Below are 23,827 nucleotides of genomic sequence, written 5' to 3' on the forward strand. Positions count from 1 at the left end.
AATGCTATACAAATATCAGGCAGCTAATATATGGTGGTTGTCAAATTGTGTTTTTAATTACAGGCATGCTGGCAATGTCAAATGTATAAAGAAACATGAAATAATTGGCCTGGCAAGTTATTAATTGCTTAGTTATTTCATCTAAATTTTAAAAGCCCTGGATAAAGAGGGTGTTTTCAGTTGATAATTGGGAGAGTAGTATTGAAGTTTCAAAGCAGGGGTCATGATACATGAGAAGTCAAGTGCCTAGAAGAGCAGGAAGAGGAATGGTGGGAAGGTTGGAGGGGGGCATGTATAGAGGGTCATGGGTTGCCCTGCAAGTTACAGGGATACCAAGAGGGAAGCTGAAAAATGATACCTTGGGAGGTGCAACTGGGGAGATTTCCAAAGCGTGCAATCAGCCATACCATGGCAGGTTAGGTGGATTGGCCATGTTAAATTGCCCTTAGTGTCCAAAATTGCCCTTGGTGTTGGGTAGGGTTGCTGGGTTATGGGGATAGGGTGGAGGTGTGGGCCTTGGGTAGGATTCTCTTTCCAAGAGACGGTGCAGACTCGATGGGCCGAATGGCCTCCTTCTGCACTGTAAATTCTATGATCTATGATCAACCTTGTATAATGGAAAGAACTGGAAAGAATAGTGAGTTCAATTGTCTGAGTCAGGTCATGTTCTTGCCTACGTGCACTTCCCCACAGAACCCATTGCTTAGCTATTAGGAACAGAAACAGAGTATATTTTTCAGAATTTGTTGAAACAAAAGAGTATGTGTGATAGAGGAATTACTTGAATTATTCTTTTTTTAAATCGGGGGAAAATGCAAACCGGGATTTTGTTTGCAGTAGAGTGGAAACATTGCTCACAATCAGTTATTATTTTTAACAACAAATCAATTAACTGCACGAAATTTGTAAAGGATCCACAGCCATCATTTATTTGCTATGTAATTATTCTGAAAGCAATGACAACTTCCAATAATAATTCAATAGTGAAATAAATATGATCAATTACATTCCCTCTTTCAGAGATGGAAGAAAATGAAGGTTTGATGCACTGCCATTAAAGACCATTCAATGATAGAACAACAAAAAAACACATCTTTCGAATCTCTATGGCACTTTTTATGATAAACCCTTACCACTGCAGGGAGCTTAAATAGCAAATAAAAAGCAAAGATTTTTTCCCTCAACAACGTTGTCCATTAAGATTCATTAATCTCATCAGATTCTCAAGAGTAAATATTCCCAAAATTAGGAATAAATTTATTTGCACAGGACATTGAACAAAAGTCATTTCAGACAAAAACTTGAGCATCAAGCACATATGTGTATACCTTCTAGAAAATACAGCACTAAATTAAATATTTAGTTTGCTCCCAATTACCAACCGAAGAGCTCTGTTAGGCAATATGCATATGTGGATATCAGGTAAAAACAGGATCAGATTTGACTTATGGATGAATAGCCCACTCATTGCCTATTTCTGTGTAGGTTCACATTGGTCACCTGGGTAAAGTGTCAAGGCATTGGCAGCAGAGCTCACTGCACACATTGTTTTTGAGAGATAAGACAAAAAAGGCAGTTTTATCTGGTTAACAATTTATTAGTTAAAATATTTCAAATTTCTGTTTCATTTCTTGGCAAGTTTTACAATGGTTTGTGACTAAACTAGGGCATAAAATGAGGTTTGAGCGCTACAATAGGTGTTACATTAATGGCCATGGCACACAATGGTTCTGCAAGAAATCAAAAATCCAGCGACGGAGCTGAAACACCAACATAGCGATATTGGAAACAGAATTCAATATACTTGTGGGCAGTTACCAATCAAAAAAAAAATGATATTGTAAGATCCCAGAATGTAGTCACAGCCAAACTGACTCACCAACGTCCTTCAGGAAAGGGAATCTACCACCCCTCCTCAGCATGTGCTACAAGTCACTCCAGCATCACACTACGTGACTAAATCGTCAAGCCCTCCAATATGCTCTTAATAGGCAGCTTAATTACAAAATAATCACCCATTACCATCTTATTGAGACATCTAGGAATAACTAGTTCAAACAAATACTTCCAACACTGCCGATTTTTACCTTATCCAACATTGCCAAGAAAATATAATAAAATGATCAGAATTATGTACGGCAGGTATGGCTTAAGCTGCCGACTACAGTGTTCCAATAATCTAGCACTTAAAACCGATCGCTGAACTGGTCCAGCAGAACCCAATATCTTGATTGGTATCAGAAAGATAAAACACTTCACAATCAGTTACCCTATTAGGTTACAACAGACATGTCTGCAAGTGACATAGTTCTTTCCTTGCATCATTCATTATAAGATTGAAGTCAAAATTTTAAACATTTTCCTGTACCCCAACTCGCTAACACCATTTTAGCACCTACACAAGAAGCATTTATGTTGAGACTCACTTATCTTTAGCTTTCTTGTTGAAATAGGAAACTAGATACACACCAATGGCATCAGGTAACAGAATCCCTCAAAGCGCATAATTTCCTACTACTGAATAGGAGTCATGTTTGACTCGAAACATTAACTCGGATTCTCTCTCCACAGATGCCACCAGACATGCTGAGTTTTTCCAATGCGATTTGCTTTTATTCATACCACCTACATTGAATGTCCAATGTGTTTTTAATTATGAGCAGTCCTTGTTTTATGACACTGAACTAAGTTTTTGTTAAATCTCATTGAATGCAACAGCTTTCAGAAGTGCATTTTGTGCACTTGAGCTGACAGAAGATTCACACTGTCAGCTCAACTGTGAAGAAAAAAATATATCCTTTTAAAGAAACACAAGATTCACACCTTAATACAGCAAGCGTGAAATGTATTAGGCAGTCACTGAGAGACAGTCACTGACATCTTTGGGCATACACACCTGACCCGCTCCATTTCACTCGCAGTTTTCACCACAGCAAATGGCTCTCGTCGACTCCAGTCCCAGAAGTGGATTTCATTTGCAGTAGCTATCAACAGAAGTTGTGCCATAGGATGGAAGGCTAAAGATGCTATGGCCACATTATTCTCAGTAAACCAACTCTCGCTGCCTCCCTGAAAGAACAATGACATTCATGGCTGTCAATATCTGTCATCCAACGTAGTACCCAGAACCTTATTTACAAGCAGGAAAACAAAACAAAATGTGATAATAATTTTATACTTGGAGATACATGGCAGGAACCCCACCCCAGTTAGCTAGCCACTAAAACAATTACCAATGGGTCAGTGCCATGAAACTGCAAAATATGCAATGCTGACTCTCAATTAAGTATCTAGTTCTAAAATCTAATCCCAATTTGTTTTCTAAAAGACAGTTTTACCTCACGGAAATGCCCACAATAAACATTTGTCACCTCATTCCTACTGGCTGATTATTTGCATCAATGAGCAATTATTTATTCTCTCCCTCTCAAACACCTCTTGTACTTACGTGTAAATCCCAGATTCGAACTTCCCCATCTAGACATCCAGATGCCACAAGCCCTTGGATAGTGGGGTGAAAGGTTACACACCACGGTGTCCTTCTATGACCCACCAGTGAATGAATACACCTCCCAGACTTAACTTCAGTTATGTAAATATTATGATTTACATGGGTGGAGGCCATCAAAGTCCTAAACGAAAAGGGTAAAAGAACAGTCAAGGACTGAATGGCTGTCAACTGTGAAAATTATTCACAAACTAAACAGGAGTTAAAGACTCTTTGTCCATAATGCTTGAGTTTAGTAACCAGAAGTACAGAACGGGAGTCACATTTACATCTATTGGAAATACATTGAAATGTGAACCTGTGTTATCCCAGAGTCTCAGTTTCAACTGCTTTGAAGGGACAGTGAGGTGGAGAAAGCATTGTGGAAAGGTCAAAAATATATTTAACATGAAAAATTCTTTGAAATTACAACGTGCTGCTTCAGGACAGTGGGGGGGGGGGGGGGGGGGGGGGGGAAAGAGAGAGAGAGAGAGAGAGAGAGAGAGAGAGAGAGGGGGGGGGGTGGTGGTGGTGGTGAAGGAATGTTCTGGACTTTGGTGACTTTGCTGGACTGTCGCTTGTGCTGGTGAAATGAGGTCAAAACAGTAATTGTCCCCTCTCTCACCTGCAACATATCTAAACTACACAAAATGAAAGCTGGTCACCTTTTAGTATTTGTTAACTAATAGGCCAAACACTCAAAGGTCATTTTTAAAGTATTTCAAACAATCCCACAGCCAAGTGCTCTGTTCACTAATATTGAACTAAGATAACAAATATTAACATTGAATTTTTCTCACATCTCAAACCAAATGGTATAGACACTAGCTCCTACACACAACTTCAATCTTTCACTGTTAGTTTATTTTTTCTGTATATATTATAGCACAAAGAACCAACTTATTTAACATATTTATCCTTACAGGAAGTTAATATTTGTCTAATCGTGCCTGGTTGACACAAGAAACATAAGCCTTGATTTTAAAAGCAATCATTTCAGAACAAACAAAGGAAAACAAACAGAACATTAAAATCAACAGGACCGATCAACTTTAAAAAGGTCTTTAAAAAGATAGCTTTTTAAAAGGGTGATTAAAATAACACAAAATTAATACTGATGACTGGTAGCAGCTCCGTTAAAGAAATCAGAAAATTAATAATTTTATCCACAACTTCAGTTTTGTTTTATGCGCTGGCCCTCCTGCAAAATGACCCAAACGTTCATCCTATACAAAGACAGAAGGAATAGGGTAATCCACATTCTGGCCTCTTGAGCACTGCTCATTTCCATTAGTCCATCTTCCTGCAGTTGCCTAGGCCCTAAACTCTGCAATTTCCTCTTTTCCTCCCCTGCTCCTTCTTTTGGCAGTCCTTAAAAAGGTACCTATTTGAAGTTTTATTGTTACCTGTAACAGTATATACTTGAAAGGCTGAGTGTCAAATTTTGATGATAAAGCTTGTGTAAAGCGCTTTGGAACATCTTACTACATAAAAGATGCCATGTAAATACAAGTTGTTATTTAAGAGCATCTTTAGGGTGTTTCAAGTATTTTGCAGCCAACAAAGGAAAGCTTGGATTATCTAGTGCTTTTCTTGATCTCAAGGCATCCCAACGTGTTACAGCCACTACATTACTTTTCAAGTGCACTCACCATTAAAGAGAAAAACACAACTGCTAATTTGCATATAGCAAGGACCTACAACCAGCAATCAGATGATGAATAACGTGTGTTTACTGAGATTAACTCAGCAAACTGGTAGCCGGGAAAAGTCCCCCTTGTTAAAAGCAGTGTCATGTGACCTTTCACACCCACCTCAATAGTCAAAAGTTAATCTCATCTGAAAGGCAGCACCTCTGAGGCCCTCAGTACTGCAAGGAAGTGCCAGTCAAGATTACATACTCAAGTCTTGGAATGGCGCTTGAAGCTATGACTTTCCCCAGGTGCCACCAGTCAGTCAAGCTGCTACCTTGACAGGGCATAGGTGAAACCTGAAGACCCTGTTAAAGTAACCATGTGGTGAATTCACGTTTGACAAAGTTGGCTCTAAATGATGAACAGAATCATTTTAAAACCTATTCATTTTAAAGTATAAGGAATAATTTCAGGAGTTGGCATAGAATTGTTTTATTCGCAAGCCACACATTGCCACCTACCTGTCTGGGCTAAATGCCAAAAGGAAAGTTGATCGGGGACTGTCTGGAAGCTCTACTTTCTGTAAAAATAAAACACAATATTAGTGGGATATTTCTTTCAAATTAGTCTTCCGTGGTACTGCAGCACCACACCATTGGCACAATTTGCCCAATAATTGCAGTTTCTTGGTAAAAAATTACCAAGTCCCAACTAAAAGCCCAGTGATCATTGCAGCATTAAACCGTACAATTCATAAAATCCTCACTCTGATTCATGGTCTGTGTCGAGTTTGTCGATATAGCCAAAAGAGAAGGGCTCAGAGTTGGGTAATATATTAACATGGATAAAGGATTTGTTAACAGCTAGAAAGTAGAACTGGCTGTAAACTAGGGTTTTTCACGTTGTCAGGCAGTGAACAGTAAAGTCACTAAAGTCACCATAGTTCGAGATGACCTGAGGCTGCTTTCCCCTTTGAGGAGAAGAGCTGACTGGTATTGATTTAACCTGAGGAACACACCTCAGACAAGGGACAATGTTGAGAAGGCAGGGCCTTCATGAATAGCCTCAAACTGTGTGGGAATTAAAACTGCCCTGTTGGCCTTGCTCTAGCTGTCCAGCCAACCGAGCTAAACCAACCCCCAACAAAATGTGGGCAAAGTCTCAGAATAAAGGGCAAAGAACTAGGATGAGGAGTAATTACTTGAAACATAGAATTTTGAGAGGGCTGGACAGACTAGACGCAGCAATCTTGTTTCCTCTGACGGGGGGAATGTAAAACACACAGACTCAGGATAGAGGGTAGGCAACTTGGGACTGAGATGAGGGGAAACTTATTCGCTCAGAGGGTGGTGAACCTGTGGAATTCTCTACCACAGAGGTTGTAGAGGTCAAATCATTGAATATATTCAAGGAGAAAATAAATAGATTTATAGAAAAGAAAGGCATCAAGGGATATGGGGAGAGAGCGCAAATATGGCGTTGAGATAGCGAAACAGCCATGATCATATTGAATGGAAAAGCAGGCTTGAGGGATTGAATGGCCCACTCCTACTTTCTATGTTTCAATTCTGCACTATTTCAATATTGGCCTTGAGCATTCCAATTGTTAAATCATTCCACCATTGGTGACTATGGCTATAACATTTACCTAGGCACCAAGCCCTGGAATTCATTTTCTAAACCTCTCCACTTCTCTACCTTGCTTTCCTCCTTCAAGCACAGTAGCACAGTGGTTAGCACAGTTGCTTCGCAGCGCCAGGATCCCAGGTTCGCTTCCCTACTTGGGTCACAGTCTGTATGGAGTCTGCATGTCCCCCCCCCGTGTCTGTGCGGGTTTCCTCCTGGTGTTCCGGTTTCCTCCCACAACTCCCGAAAGACATGCTTGTCAGGTGAATTGGGCATTCTGAATTCTCTCTCAGTATACCCGAACAGACATCAGAGTGTGCCAACGAGGGAATTTTCACAGTAACGTCATTGCAGTGTTACATAGATACATAGAAGATAGGAGCAGGTGGAGGCCTTTTGGCCCTTCGAGCCTGCTGACATTTACAGCCTAATCCTCCTTTCTCACTTTGATCCCATTCTGCCCAAGTACTATATCCAGCCGCCTCTTGAATATATTCAATGTTTTAGCATCAACTACTTCCTGTGGTAATGAATTCCACAGGCTCACCACTCTTTGGGTGAAGAAATGTCTCCTCATCTCTGTCCGAAACTTTTTACCCTGAATCCTCAGATTGTGACCCCTGGTTCTGGACACACCCATCATTGGGAACATATTCCCTTCATCTACCCTGTTGAGTCCTGTTAGAATTTTATAAGTCTCTATGAGATCCCCCCACATTCTTCTGAACTTCAGCGAGAACAATCCTAACCTAGTCAATCTCTCCTCATGTGACAGTCCCGCCATCCCTGGATCAGTCTGGTAAACCTTTGCTGCACTCACTCAAGAGCAAGAACATCCTTCCTCAGAAAAGGAGACCAAAACTCAACACAATATTCTAGGTGTGGCCTCACCAAGGCCCTGTAAGCATAGACACAGAGAAGATAGGAGCACGAGGAGGCCTTTTGGCCCTTCGAGCCTGCTCTGCCATTCATCACGACCATGGCTGATCATCCAACTCAATAGCCTAATCCTGCTTTCGCCCCATAGCCTTTGATCCCATTCTCCCCAAGTACTATATCCAGCCGCCTCTTGAATATATTCCAAGTTTTAGCATCAACTACTTCCTGTGGTAATGAATTCCACAGGCTCACTACTCTGTGTGAAGAAATCTCTCCTTATCTCTGTCCGAAATGGTTTACCCTGAATCCTCAGCCTGTGACCCCTGGTTCTGGACACGCCTACCATTGGTAACATCTTCACTGCATCTACCCTGTCTAGTCCTGTTAGAATTTTATAAGTCTCTATGAGATCCCCCCCTCATTCTTCTGAACTCCAGCGAGAACAATCCCAACCAAATGTGGCCTCACCAAGGCACTGTACAATTGCAGCAACACATCTCTGCTTCTATACTCAAAACCTCTTGCAATGAAGGCCAACATACCATTAGCCTTCTTCACCGCCTGCTGCACCAGCATGCTTAATTCTAGCGAACAGTTCACGTGGACACCCAGGTACCGCTGCACAATCCCCTCTCCCAATTTACAACCATTCAGGTAGTAATCTGCCTTCCTGTTTTTGCTTTGAAAACAAATAACCTCACACTTATCCAAATTATACTGCATTTGCCATTGGTTTGCCCACTCGCCCAATCTGTCCAGATCTTGCTGTGAGATCCCTGCATCCTCGTCACAATTCACCCTCCCACCTAATTTGTTATCATCTGCAAACTTTGAGATGTTACATTTTGTTCCTTCATCCAAATCATTAATATATATTGCGAATAGCTGGGGTCCCAGCACCGATCCCTGGTTACTGCCTGCCAATTTGAAAATGACCCATTAATCCCTACTATTTGTTTCCTCTCTGCCAACCAGTTTTCTATCCACCTCAATACATTTCCCCCAATCCCAGGCGCTTTAATTTTTCACAATAATCTCTTATGCGTGACTTTATCAAATGCCTTCTGAAAGTCCAAACATACCACATCGACTGGCTCCCCCTTGTCGACTGGTTACCTCTTCAAAGAATTCCAACAGATTTGTCTAGCATGATTTTCCCTTCATAAATCCATGCTGACTGACTGATCCTGCCACTGCTTTCTAAATGTTCCGCTATAAAGTCCTTGATAATGGATTCAAGAATTTTCCCCACTACCGATGTTAGGCTTACTGGTCTATAATTCCCTGCTTTCTCTCTACCTCCCTTTTGAGTATCAGAGTGACGTGAGCTAGCCTCCAATCTGCAAGGACTGTTCCAGAGTCTATAGGATCCCGGATAATGACCACCAATGCATTCACTATTTCCAGAGACACCTCCTTAAGCACTCTGGGATGCAGATTCTCAGGCCCTGGGGATTTATCCGCCTTCAATCCCATCAATTTTCTCAGCACCATTTCTCTACGAATGTTGATCTCCCTGAGTTCTTCCCTCTCACTATACTTTTCATTCTCCAACATTTCTGGGATCTGATTTGTGTCCACATTTGTGAAGACAGAACCAAAGTATGTATTTAATTGCTCAGCCATTTCTTTGTCCCTTATTATGCATTCCCCTGTTTCTCATTCACATATCTGTAGAAATTCTTAGCGTCGATCTTTACGTTCCCTGCAAGCTTCCTTTCGTACGTTTTTCCCCCCCTTCTCAATCAATCCCTTTGTCCTTCTTTGCTGAATTCCAAACTGCTCCCACTCCTCAGACCTATTATTTTTCTTGGCCAATCTGTATGCTTCTTCCTTGAATCAGATACTATTTCTAATTTCCTTTGTGAGTCATGGATTGGTCCTCTTACCCCCTTTGCTTTTCTGCCAGACAGGAATGAACAGTTGCTGTAGTTCCTCCATGCGTTCCTTGAATGTTTGCCATTGTCTATACACTGTCATCCCTTTAATTAACTCTCCCCAATCTATCAAGGCCAACTCACGCCTCATATCCTCAAAGTTCCCTTTATTAAGATTCAGCACCCTAGTCTCCAAATCAACTACTTCACTCTCTACCTTAATAAAAAATTCTATAATGTTATGGTCGCTCATCTCCAAGGGGTCTTGTACAGCCAGATTGGCAATAATTCCCTTCTCATTACACAGAAGTATAACTGCAGCAACACGTCCCTGCTTCTCAAAACCCCTCGTAACGAAGGCCAACATACCATTAGCCTTCGTTGCCATCTGCCGCACCTGCATGCTTACCTTCAGCGACTGGTGCACAAGGACACTCAGGTCCCGTTGCACACTCCCCTCTCCCAATTTACAACCATTCAGGTAGTAATCTGCCTTCAAAGTGAATAACCTCACACTTATCCAAATTATACTGCATCTGCCATTGATTTGCCCACCCGCCCAACCTGTCCAGATCATGCTGAAGGATCCCTGCATCCTTGTCACAGTTCACCCTCCCATCCAACTTGGAATCATCGGTAAACTTTGAGGTGTTACATTTTATTCCCTCATCCAAATCATTAATATATATTGTTAATGGCTGGCATCCCAGCACCGATCCCTGTGGCACCCCACTAGTTACGGCCTGCCAATTTGAAAAGGACCCATTAATTCTGACTCTGTTTCCTCTCTGCTAACCAGTTTACTATCCACCTCAATACACTTCCCCCAATCTCATGCGCTTTAATTTTGCACAATAATCTCTTATGAGGGACTTTGTCAAATGCCTTCTGAAAGTCCAAATATACCACATAGGGCAGCACGGTAGCATTGTGGATAGCACAATTGCTTCACAGCTCCAGGGTCCCAGGTTCGATGCCCGGCTTGGGTCACTGTCTGTGCAGAGTCTGCACATCCTCCCAGTGTGTGCGTGGGTTTCCTCCGGGTGCTCCAGTTTCCTCCCACAGTCCAAAGATGTGCAGGTTAGGTGGATTGGCCATGATAAATTGCCGTTAGTATCCAAAATTACCCTTAGTGTTGGGAGGGGTTACTGGGTTATGGGGATAGGGTGGGGGTGTGGGCTTGGGTTGGGTGCTCTTTCCAAGAGCCGGTGCAGACTCGATGGGCCGAATGGCCTCCTTCTGCACTGTAAATGCTTTGATCACATTGACTAGCTCCCCCTTGTCAACTGTACTGGTTACATCTTCAAAGAATTCCAACAGATTTGTCAAGCATGATTTCCCCCTCATAAATCCATTCTGATTCTGACTGATCCTGCCACTATTTTCTAAATGTTCCACTATAAAGTCCTTGATAATGGATTCAAGAATTTTCCCCACTACCGATGCTAGGCTTACTGGTCTAGAATTCCCCGCTTTCTCTCTACCTCCCTTTTTGAATATTGGAGTGACGTGAGCTAGCCTCCAAACTGCAGGGATTGTTCCAGAGTCTATAGAATCCCGGAAGATCACCATCAATGCATCCCCTTTTTCTAGAGCCACCTCCTGAAGCATTCTGGGATGCAGATTCTCAGGCCCTGGGGATTTATCCGCCTTCAATCCCATTAATTTTCCCAGCTCCATTTCTCTAAAGTTAATCATTACTTTATCAGAGTTACAAAGCCAGAGCTCAGAGTGGAGACAGGGGCAAACCCCTAATCCAGCTCCTTGCCTGCTCCGAAAACCAATTCAAATTGAATCCAATTCAGGGTCTCCACAAGAGAGACATACCAGATCCAGGCATTACAGCTGATCCCACGCTCATTTTAGCCAAAAGACCGAGAAACACTGCACTTGATCTTAAGCCAAAAGGCCGAGAAGCGATTTTCTCTACTAATGTTGATCTCCCTCAGTTCTTCCCTCTCACTAAATCTTTCATTCTCCAACATTTCTGGTATCTGATTTGTGTCCTCTTTTGTGAAGACAGACCAAAGTATGTATTCAATTGCTCAGCGATTTCTTTGTCCCTTATTATGCATTCCCCTGTTTCTGTCTGTAGGGGGCCTACATTTGCCTTTACAAATCTCTTTCTCTTCACATATCTATAGAAACTCTTTGTGTCAGTCTTTATGTTCCCTGCAAGCTTCCTTTTGTAGTGTACTTTCCTTTTCTTAAGCAATCCCCTAGTCCTTCTTTGCTGAATTCTAAACTGCTCCCAATCCTCAGACCTATTATATTTCTTGGCCAATCTGTGTGCTTCTTCCTTGGATCGGATATTATTTTTAACTTCCTTTGTAAGCCATGGATTGGCCCTTTTACCCATTTTGCTTTTGTGCCAGGCAGGAATCAACAGTTACTGCAGTTCCCCCATGCGTTCCTTAAATGTTTGTCATTTGTCTATCCACTGTCATCCACCTATTTTGATTGTTAACTTCCTTGATCAGTAGCTATGGTACTCACAAGGTTAAAACTACTCCTTTCTGGCTGTGCTTGCAAGGTACAGAAAAGACCCTTGGGGGAAACAAAAGGTTGAGGGGTGATTCAATAGTGGTCTTTAAAATTATGAAAGGTTTTGATAGTGTGGATCCATAAAGAAGGTTCCCACATTCAGCAAAGAGCATAACTTGAGGCCATAAATAATGGTCGTCATCAATCAAGCCAAAAGTAAATATACGGTCATGCACTGATGGGCAGAGTGGCCTGTTTTTGTTCTGTTCTGTTTCTGTTATGTAATCCGATGTAATATGCAAAGGCTTGTGATATAGCTCACCTGACTTTCCCATTGCATCCATCGCGTTTTGTCCTCCACCAGCTCTTCCAGGCATCTCTGACAGCCCAGCTCCTGAGAGCCACGTTCCCGGCTGGTCAAGATTTGGATTGCATTCTTGCGGTCAATGCTCTTCATCGCTACGGAGCTCAACCTTCTGTAAACTCAGCTTCCAGGGGCTGGGGACTCAAGATCACCAACTCTAAGTAGAGGCCATGAAGAACACGTTGGGTAACGATCACTGAAAACTAGAACAGAAAAATAATGCATAAAATTAGTTCAGATAGAGTTGCATGGAACAATGTTGCCAGGATTAATGTCAGCTAATTTCAATAGGTTTTATGCGCCTTCATAAAAAGAGACATTTAAGCAAACGTCAATGACAACTTGCATTTATATAGCATTTATAATGTAACAAAGTACCCTAATGTGCTGCGCAGGAGCAGTAATTAAAAATAAAGTTGACGCCAAGCCACGTAATGAGATATTAGAACAGATGTCCAAAACCTTGGTCAAAGATGGAGGTTTTCAGCAGCAGATGAAAGGAGGAAAGTGAGGAAGAGAAGCAGAAAGCTGTAGGAAAGAATTCCAAAATTTAAGGCTTGGCAGTGAAGGCATGACCACCAAATGGTGGAGTTATTAAACTGAGGGATGCTCAAGAGGCTAGAATTAAAGGAACACAGATTTGGAGGAGATTATAGGTGTGGCAAGGTCGAGATGGGATTTGACAACAAAGGCAAAAGTGTTAAAGATTGAGGTGTTGCTTAACTGGGAGCCAACGAAGATTAGTTAATATGGGTGAACAGGATTTACTGAGAGTTCAGACACAGGCAGCGAGGTTCGGGTGACATAAATGTTTTAAAAGATAGAATGCGAGTGATGAGTCAGGAACGTGTCAAGACAGTGAAGACTAGATGTCACAAAGGTACGGACAAGGACTGCAGCAACAGTTGAGCTTAGTCTTGGCAGAATTGAAGTCTCACAACACCAGGTTAAAGTCCAACAGGTTTATTTGAAATTGCAAGCTTTCGGAGTGCTGCCCTTTATCAGGTGAAGTCAATTCACCTGATGAAGGAGTAGCGCTCCGAAAGCTTATGATTTCAAATAAACTTGTTTGACTTTCTAACCTCGTGTCGTACAGACTGCTTACTGGACAGAATTAGGCAGTGTTGCAAACATGGAAGTCTTCGGGGTAGCTCAGATATTCGGCTTGGGGTCAAACACAACACCAGGTTTGCAAACAGTCTGGTTGAGCCTCACACAGTGACCAGGGAGAGGGATGGAATTGGTGGTAAGGGAACAGAATTTGCAGCGGTGACTGAACAGACAGCGTAGCTTTCCCAATATTTACTAGAACATACAGTGCAGAAGGAGGCCATTTGGCCCATCGAGTCTGCACCGACCCACTTCGGCCCTCACTTCCACCCTATCCCTGTAACCCAATAACCCCTTCTACCTTTTGGGACACTAAGGGAAATTTAGCATGGCCAATCCACCTAACCTGCAATGTCTTTGGACTGTGGGAGGAAACCAGAGCAGCCAGTAGAAACCCACGCCATTTAGTTGGAAACCCATTTAGTTGGAAGAAATTTTTGTCCATCCAGTACTGAATGTCAGACAAGCAGTCTGAAAATTCAGGGACAATGACATGTTAAAAAAGGTGGTCGTGAGGTAGAGTTGGGTGTCGTCATCACACATGTGGAAACTGGTACTGGGTCTTTAAATGATGTCAAAGGGACAACATATTTCTTGACCACTCACATTTAATTGATCTGCGGTGCTCCCTTTTCGGTCACCATCCAGGTAGTGAATAGTAAAACCCAGAGATCATTACAGTGAATGTTTGCTCTACACACCAGCAACTGGAACATGCCACTGCAATTTTCTTCTCTTCAGAGCACAAAGCGAATGCTTGATTTTACCAGACAAGACTCCGTTGACAAATGGTTTAATTTAGTTAAGGTGAATGGGGCAAACAGTTTAATAGTGAAAAATCAATTTCTCTACATTCGACACAGAGACATTGCTTGCTCAGTCTTGACTGCATTAAACATGCTACAACAACACAACGGAGGCTGACAACTCTCAGCCTCAAACACTGAGCAATAGAGCTCAACTTAACCAAGATTAAAGCCTGCATTCCACAGAGCAGACCAAGGTGGCACATCCACTGCCCATCAGCAACATGGCTTCATTTTACGAGAACTAAACAGTTTTCAATCAGATTCACTCCCCGTGGCCTGATTATTTGCTCTCTGGCAGCAAATCTGGGAATGACCACTGTTGATCTGCTTATTTGCACAAACAACAATCTTCCTTGAATTCAAAGTGGTTCATGACTGCATCTGTTAGTCATCTGTATTAAATCAGTAGCCATGTTTAAGAATTGGTAGTGTACTTGCAATCATATGTGATTTCCCTGATCAACTAACAAGTAATACATTAGTCATGCCTTATAAATCCCTCAGGTCAACCTGTCCAGACACAGTCAACAGTTTTACTGTTGAAAAAGTACCTGCGTGGGCATAAACACCTTACATTCTGTTTCCATGTAATGTGGAGATACAAATCTAACACACATAAAACTCCCATTATTTAGCACTACATAATTGCCATCTAAAGTTAACACTTAGATAATTCTTCATCTAAAATACATAAATACATCATTGTCCTATGGAAGCTTTGATAATAACACTCCAATTTAAGTTGACTGATCTCAGCCAGGGGCGCAGCAACAATTCTATAAAATGGCATTGATAACTTGCAAGGCAGGGGGAAGCGGATGAAAACAAAAATCAATCAGAATTCCCAACTAAATTAACCAAACAATAGACCACCGATGAAAAGTTCCCATTGTGTCTAAGCGTGGGTGAGATAGAGACCAGGGTTTCACGATGCTCTTTCTGATCAAATAGCTCGTCGCATTCTGTGCAGACTAGCACATTAAGAGCAGCCACTGGAGGGCAATTAACACCCACACAGCTGAACACAGCAAAAGCAATGCCTTAGAAAAGGGGCAAAAATGGGGGGGGGGGGGGAAAGAGAGAATAGGGAGACTCCAAAAAACTGGATTGCAAACGATAATTTAAAACCACAGCAATTTTTATTTAAAACTTTGCATCGTGATTTAGTGTGTGATAAAAATGTCACTTCTTGCCAGAAAAAACAAACAAGATATCATTTGTTTCCCGAAGCCTTAGAACTATATTTACAGCATCCACTGTTTTAAAATGTTGGATATTTTGCCCTAATATACAATCACAGCTCAATAGTCATGACAAACATTAGCAGGAATTAGCAATTCCTCCTGTCGGATGACAACATTTCAGTGTCTACAAAGTTAGTATTATGTGCAACACATACTGGACAGTGTTGTGTGCAAACAGGATTCTGATATTTCTGGTGATACCATCATATATACTTCAAAACTTACAGAATGGGCTGTGAAATGCTTGGGATCGCTGGAGGTTGTTAAAGGTGCTATATAAATACTTTGCATATTTTATTAGACTAAATGATGCTCGAGCTGCACAGCTGTAGGCAAGCATGACTGAAGTGCTAACAAAGTACATAATCATGCTCAGTTATTCATTCAGGAGCTGAAGAATAAAAGTACTTCTTTGAGCTACAAACACTACGAAAAATATATTCTGCCCAGGTTAATTTTAGTTCCAAAAATGGAATACCAGTGCAAAGAGAAGCACTCAATTTAGTATCTCCAAGAAACCAAGTAAACACAGGCAAATTTCATCCGGTTACATTCTTTTCTTGTACTGTTAACCAGTGTTCGCCAGACTTCCGGTAGCAACCATGTCCGAATAGGTCTCACACACGGCAGCTCCCCGTCGGGATCGGAGATTCGGGCCTTTAAACGGGGCGCCAACGGCACTTGGACGGTGATTACCGGCGTGGGAAAGGATGCTGGAGAGGTTCTCCCCACTGCTGTATGGAGAGAACCAGGAGCGGGGCTGTTAAAAGAGCGATTGCGGGGAAGCGAGCGGTGCGGGTCCGGTAGGACAAGATGACGGCTGGCGCGGACCAAGCAGCATGGGCCCAGTGGTTGAGAGAGCAGCAAGACATTCTGAGGAGCTGCTTCGCAGAGCTAAAGACGGAGATGCTGGCCCCTATGAAGGCCTCCATGGAAAAGATAGTGGAGACTCAGAAGGTGCAGGTGGTGATAAAAGGAGATGGAGAGGAAGGTATCTGAGAATGAGGATGAGATCCTGGGTCTGGCGATTAGAGTGGAGGCGCACTAGGCCTAACACAAGAGATGGCAGGAGAGACTGGATGACCTCGAATATAGGTCTAGGAGTCACAACCTGCGGATTCTGGGCCTCCCTGAAGGTGCAGAGGGGGCGGACGCGAGCGCATTTGTGACCACAATGCTGGGGATGCTGATGGGCGCAGGGTCCTTCCCGTGGCCCTTGGAACTGGATGAGGCGCATAGAGTCCTCGTGAGGAAGACTAGGGCGAATGAACCACCGAGGGCGATGGTGACAAGGTTCCACCGCTTCACAGACAGGGAGCGTGTCTTGCGTTTGGCAAAGAAGGAGCGGAGCAGTAAGCAGGAGAACGCCGAGATCCGCATATACCAGGACTTGGGAGCTGAACTGGCGAGGAGGCGTGCGGGATTCAACCGGGCTAAGGCGACCCTCCACAGCAAAGGGGTGAAGTTTGGGCTCCTCCATCCGACGAGACTTTGGGTAACATATCAGGACAGGCACTATTTTGATACGCCGGACGAGGCGTGGACATTCATTAAGCACGAAAAGCTGGACTTGAACTAAGGGGCAGCTGCATGTGGGTGAAACGCTCTGTTGGCCTGATATAAGATTGTTAGTAGTATTTAAGTTGTTTGCTTTTCTTTTACTGTTTTTGTTTCAGGGGGCGGGGTAACGCCCGGGTTGTGCGGTCCGTTGCACGGGAAGGATCTGGATGGCACTTGCCCTCTTACCCTGTGGGGGAGGGGGTGTTGGGGGCCCGAAGGAGGAGACAATAGTAGGTTTGGAGATAGAGGCGGGAGGGGCCGGGTCAGATGGGTCAGATGATTTACGGAACCGTAATGGGGGGGGGGGGGGTGTGAAATCAGCGCTAAGCGGGTGCTTGGCACGGGGGGGGGGGGGGGGTGTTGCTTTGCTGACTGAAGGGGAGCCAACTGTTGGGGACGGATGGAGAGTCGGGTTGGGGGGCCTCCGGCGGGAGGGCTCGAGCGAGAGGGGGGCGCAGGGCACGTGGCTGGCCGAAAAAGGGAGATGGCTAGTCGGCCGGGGTGGGGGGGGTCAACCCCCCCCCCCCCCCCCGTCCAGGCTGATCACGTCGAATGTGAGGGGCCTGAGCCTGAACAGGCCGGTCACGAGGCTCCGGGTGTTCGTGCATTTGAAGGGGTCGAAGGTGGACGTGGCCATGCTGCAGGAGACGCACTTAAAACTTGCTGACCAAACGAGGTTAAGGAGGGGATGGGTGGGCCAGGTGTTACACTCGGGGCTAGACTTAAAGACCAGAGGGGTGGCAATTCTGGTGAGTAAACAGGTGGCATTTGAGCAGGGAGCATTGTGGTGGACAAGGGGGGCAGGTACATAATGGTGAGTGGCAAGCTACAGGTGGCTGGGTGGTGTTGGTGAACGTGTATGCCCCGAACTGGGATGATGCAGAATTCATGAGGCGCACGTTGAGTAAAATCCCGGACTTGGGCCGGTCTAAGTCCAGTTCGGGAAAGAGATCGGCGGCGGCCAGGGCCCTGTGGGAGTTCACGGATCAGATGGGGGGGGGGGGGGGGGGGGTGGACCCGTGGAGATTTGCATGGCCACGGGCGAAGGAGTTCTCCTTTTTCTCCCACGTCCATAAAGTCTACATGAAGTCAATAAAGATTGACTTTTTTGTGTTGAGCAGGGCATTAATCCCAAAGGTGGAGGGGGTCGGGTATTCGGCCATTGCGGTCTCGGACCATGCCCCGCACTGGGTGGACTTGTGACTGGGGGCAGATCGGGGCAACGCCCTCTCTGGAGACTGGATGTGGGGCTGCTGGTGGATGAAGAGGTGTGTGGGCGGATAAGGAGGAGCATTCAGAATTGTGACAACAAATGACACAGGGGAGGTAACAGCAACAACGGTTTGGGAGGCCATGAAGGCAGTCATCAAAGGGGAGTTAATCTCTATTAGGTCCCACAGAGAGAAGAGGGAGAGGGCAGAGAGAGAGAGGCTGATGGGAGAGATGCTTAGGGTGGACAGGAGGGGGGGCTGCTAAAGGAGCGCCGGAGATTACCATCCGAGTTCGATCTGCTGGCCACGGGGAATGCGTAGGCACAGTTGAGGAAAGTTAAAGGGCAGTCTACGAGTATGGGGAGAAAGCAAGTAGGATGCTGGCGCACCAACCTCGCAGGGGAGAGGCGGCCAGGGAGATCGGGGGAGTGAGGGATAAGGAGGGTAATACGGTGTTGAGCCCAGAGAGGATCAATGAAGTCTTCCAGGAGTTTTATGGGAAGCTGTATGAGTCAGAACCCCCGAGGGGAGGAGAAGGGATGAAGCAATTTATGGATTGATTGAGGTTCCCAAGGGTGGACGAAGATCTGGTGGAGGGACTGGGGGCCCCGATTGAGTTGGAGGAGATTGTTAAGGGACTAGCAAGTATGCAGTTAGGCAAGGCCCCGGGTCCAGACGGCTTCCCTGTAGAATTTTATAAGAAGTTCTCGGAGCTGCTGAGGCCGCTCCTGCTAAGAGCCTTTAATGAGGCAAAGGAGAGAGGAACCCTCCCCCCGACGATGTCACAGGCATGGATCTCGCTCATTTTGAAGAGAGAGAAGGATCTGCTTCAATGTGGGTCCAACAGGCCGATATCGCTCCTGAATGTAGACGCCAAAATGCTGGCAAAAATTCTGGCTACCAGAATAGAGGACTGCATCCCAGGAGTGATCGAGGAGGACCAGACGGGTTTCATCAAGTGCAGACAATTGAACACGAATGTGAGGAGGCTCCTCAATATTATTATGATGCCCTCGGAGGGTGGGGATGCAGAAGTAGTGGCTGCAATGGATGCAGAGAAAGCCTTTGACAGGGTGGAGTGGGAGTACCTGTGGGAAGTGTTAGGTAGGTTTGGATTCGGGGAGGGATGCATAGGGTGGGTCAAGCTCCTGTATCAGGCCCCCATAGCTAGTGTGTCCACGAACCGGCTGAGGTCGGAGTATTTCAGGCTGCACCGAGGGAACGAGGCAGGGGTGCCCCCTACCCCGTTACTATTTTCCCTGGCAATTGAGCCGTTGGCCATAGCGCTGAGGACTTCAAGCAACTGGAGGGGGGGGGGGGGGGGAGCACCGGGTTTCCCTCTCCGCGGACGACCTGCTACTGTATATTTCGGACTCGCTGGAGGGGATTGGAGAGGTCATGCGGATCTGGGGGACTTTGGGAGCTTCTCGGGGTACAAGTTGAACATGGGGAAAAGTGAGCTATTTGTAATCCACGCTAGGGGTCAGGAGGAGAGACTGAGAGAGCTACCGCTCAAGATGGTGGAGAGGAGCTGTCGTTACTTAGGTGTACAGGTGGCTAGGAACTGGGATGCCCTACACAGGCTCAATATATCTCAGCTTGTAGAGCAGATGGAGGCAGACTTTAAAAGGTGGGACATGCTCCCGCTTTCCCTGGCGGGAAGGGCGCAGACTGTGAAGATGACGGTTCTTCCCAGATTCCTGTTCGTTTTTCAGTGCCTCCCCATTTTCCTCCCCAAATCCTTCTTCAAGCGGGTGAACAGGATTATCACGGGATTTGTGTGGGCAAACAGGGCCCCGGGAGTCAAAAGACTGTTCTTGGGGGCGGCTAGAGGCGGCGTCATGAAAAGGCACCAGCCGAGGGGCACTGCTAACGGCACCGCTGCCGTTCTCCCCAGCACAATACACCACAAGCCCGGTGGTGACAATGGCACTGAGGACCTGGGGTCAGTGGAGAAGGCACAGAAAAGAAGAGGGGGCCTCAGTTTGGACCCAGATACGGAACAACCATATATTTGCTCCGGGCAAGATAGATGGGGGGTTCCAAGGCTGGTGTAGGGCAGGCATTAGAAGGATGGGAGACCTGTTTATAGATGGGACTTTCCCTAGCTTGAAAGTGCTGGAGAAGTTCAGCCTGGCCCCGGGAAATGCTTTCAGGTACCTCCAGGTCCGGGGCTTTCTTAAAAAACAGGTGGGGACATTTCTGCGGCTACCCCCTCGAAGGATACAGGACAGGGTAGTGTCTGGCATCTGGGTAGGAGAAGGGAAGGTGTCGGACATCTACCAAGAGCTGCAGGAGGCGGAGGAAGCCTCAGTGGAGACGCTGATGGGCAAGTGGGAGGAGGAGCTAGGCGAGGAGCTGGATGAGGGCCTGTGGGTTGATGCCCTGGGCAGGGTGAATTCTTCCGGATCATGTGCCAGGCTCAGTTTAATTCAGTTTAAAGGTGGTACACCGGGTTCACATGACGATGGAGAGAATGAGCAAGCTCTTTGGGGTGGAGGACAGGTGCGCGAGATGTGCAGGGAGTTCGACGAACCATGTCCGTATGCTTTGGGCATGCCCGGCACTTAAAGAATTTTGGCAGGGCTTTGCGAGGGCTATGCCCAGGATATTGGACAGGCGGGTGAAGCCCAGTCCAACAATAGCGATCTTTGGGGTTTCAGAGGATCCGGGAGTGCAGGAATCGAAAGAGGCCGAGGTGTTGGCCTTTGCCTCCCTGGTAGCCTGGAGACGGATCTTGTTAACGTGGAGGGACGCGAAACCCCAGAGCGTGGAGACCTGGGTTAGTGATATGGCTGGGTTCCTCAGCCTGGAGCAAATAAAGTTTGCCTTGAGAGGGTCCTTGCTGGGGTTCTCCAGGCGGTGGCAACCTTTCCTTGACTTTCCCGGGAGCAGTAAATTGTCAGCAGCAGCAGCAACTGGGGAGGGAGGAGGGGGGGGGGGGGGTTCAGGTGGGGGGAATTGTCTATTTAATATATATTTTCTTTTTGTACAATGGTAACAGCCACCTAGTTTTATTAAATATTTTTTCATTTATTTTTCTGTTATGTAAACATTCTGGTTGAAAAAGCTTTAATAAAATATATATATATTTTTTTAAGTGTTTGCGTGATCATAAGTCTATCTGAGGCAATTTTAGCCCCAATATGCAGACATAATTTGTACCAATGCAACTAAACCATTCTGATCATGTGCCTGACTGCACGTTTCCCTTTACTGTGGAGTTATTGCGGAGTAAGCGCTTTGAACCAAATCAAACTTGGCTTCATTGAGCATTAATGTAACCCATGTTTGGCGAAGTTGAAACACTACTATTAGGCCTACATCTCACCATTACACTCATAAGTTCCTGTCATCCGGGAAGTTAACAATGTTCATCAACTCCAGTGAAAGAAGGCTACACAGACCTTTTTTGGAAGCAAATGACATATCTGCACTAATCATGATATTTATAGAATCATCGAATTTAAAGTGCAGGAGGCCATAATAGACATGAACACACAAGCAAGCATCTTGGTCCCGCAGTGAAATGGCTTTAAGCATGTCACAAAATAGTAATTCAGCGATTGTCATGTAGACAACTCAGCAGGCCCAGCAATGTTCAGCAAGCAGCAATAAAATGAATGACATGTTAACATTTCTGTGTGGGATTGGGTGAGGGACAAACACTGGCAAGACACCGAGAACTTCCTGTTCTCCTTTGAATAGAGTCAACATCTACTTGAATAGGTTTAATGTCTTCCCTGAAAGGCACAACACACCCACCAACGAAGCATTCACACTACTGTGCAGGACTGTCAGTCCAGAGTCTGAACAAAATCCTGACCTGGGTTTTCAACCTTGGAGGAATCCTATCAAGCAAGTTGTTCTCATTCAACCAGAAAATTACTTTTCCTCAGGACAAAGAAGAATGGCCTCTCACAAACCATATTTTTACTAATTTAGTGTGTAAATGAGGACAAGTAGGTCAGACGGAAAATAAATCTCCTCTTACACCTGAAACATAGGACTTAATACTCTTCACAGTACAATTTAAGATTAATACAGTACCTGTAATGTCATAAAATGACCTAAAGTGCTTCACAGAAACATAACACAACAAAATTAACACTAAAACAAAGGCATCAGGACAGGTAGATGACCAGAATTGCCTCAATGCACAGGATCACTAGCATTTTAATCCCATACCAAAAGGCGTTCCCATCAGACCCTGTTAAAAGTTGTGTTTGCAGCATGATCTTGCTGTAAATGTCACTTTTTCATGTTCAGATTTATATCTGAGACATCCCACTTCCATTTTGATATGGAGCTGTTGCTATGGTACTGTCCACAGAAAGAGCTCCATTTCTTCCTTCATGGCTTTCCTTCACCCCAAATCCTACTGCTACTTGCCATCTGCCCACACATACCCAATGCAAGCACAGCAAGTGATTAGGAACCAAACAAAATGTTGTCATTCACTGCAAGGGATGCGGAATGTTTTGCTGCAGTTGTACTGGGTATTGGTGAGATCACATCTAGAGTGTTCAGTATAGTCTTGGTGGCCTTATTTAAGAAGGAACATAATTGTATTAAAAGCAGTTCAGAGAAGGTTCACTTAACTGATTCCTAGGTTGAGCGTGTTATCCTCGAGGAAAGGTTGGACAGTTCAGGCTAGTGACCATTGACATTTAGCCGAAAAAGGAGATATCTTATGGAAACACAACATCCCGAAGAGCCTTGACAGAGTGGATGCTGAAAGGATGTTTCCCCCAGATTAGAACCTAGGGACGCCAATTTAAAAATAAATGTTTCCCATAATGTGAGATGAGGAGAGATTGTTTTTTCGCACAGAGGGTCAAGAGTCTGTGGAACTTTCTTGCCCAGAGAGCATTGGAGAAACGGTCAGTGAGTATTTTAAAAGTTGAGTTAGATTCTTGAAGGATATAGGGAGTAGGAAGGAAAGAGAGGTAGTGGGTTGCCCACATTCTCCACTTCTATTTCAGGGCAGCACGGTGACACAATAATTAGCACTGCTGCCTCACAGTGCCAAGGACCCAAATTCAATTCCGACCTTGGGTAACTGTGTGTAGTTTGCACATTTTCCCAGTGTCTGCATGGGTTTCCTCCAGGTGCTCTGGTTCTCTCCCCGAGTCCAAAATTGTGCAGATTAGGTGGACTGACCATGCTAAAATTGCCCCTCAGTGCCCAAAGAAAGATAGGTAGGGGTACAGGGATAGGTTGGGGTGTGGGCCTGGAGGGTTGGTGCAGATTTGATGGACTGAATGGCCTCCTTCTGCACTGTAGGGATTCTATGAAAGTGGGGTTAAAACTACAATCAGATCTGCCACATTGAATGGCTCAGTCTACTCCCAATTCATATGTTTTAACACATGTTATATATTCAATTTTACATTGATTCCCAGCACGAAACTGCTGAAAGTATTTCCTGAATTTTTTGTGCATTTGGTGTGATGGGCACTTTACCCAACTAAGGACTGATTTCAGTTTAATGCACAAAGCCAGTACACTACAATATCCAAACAAGCAACAGCTTCACTCA

General features: G+C 44.8%; 1 protein-coding gene across 1 annotated transcript in view; it reads right to left on the reverse strand.

Annotated features, from left to right (window-relative positions):
- LOC119971629 (activating molecule in BECN1-regulated autophagy protein 1-like) overlaps positions 1-23,827 on the reverse strand; it is a 520,908-nt gene that overhangs the window by 481,743 nt on the left and 15,338 nt on the right. The window contains 4 exon segments of the mRNA XM_038807450.1: positions 2,897-3,069; positions 3,449-3,632; positions 5,643-5,701; positions 12,310-12,554. Of these exon segments, the coding sequence (XP_038663378.1) occupies positions 2,897-3,069; positions 3,449-3,632; positions 5,643-5,701; positions 12,310-12,444 (551 nt within the window). The 5' untranslated portion in view covers positions 12,445-12,554.

The sequence above is a fragment of the Scyliorhinus canicula genome, chromosome 9 (genome assembly GCF_902713615.1).
Source record: "Scyliorhinus canicula chromosome 9, sScyCan1.1, whole genome shotgun sequence".
In the NCBI taxonomy this organism is placed as follows: domain Eukaryota; kingdom Metazoa; phylum Chordata; class Chondrichthyes; order Carcharhiniformes; family Scyliorhinidae; genus Scyliorhinus; species Scyliorhinus canicula.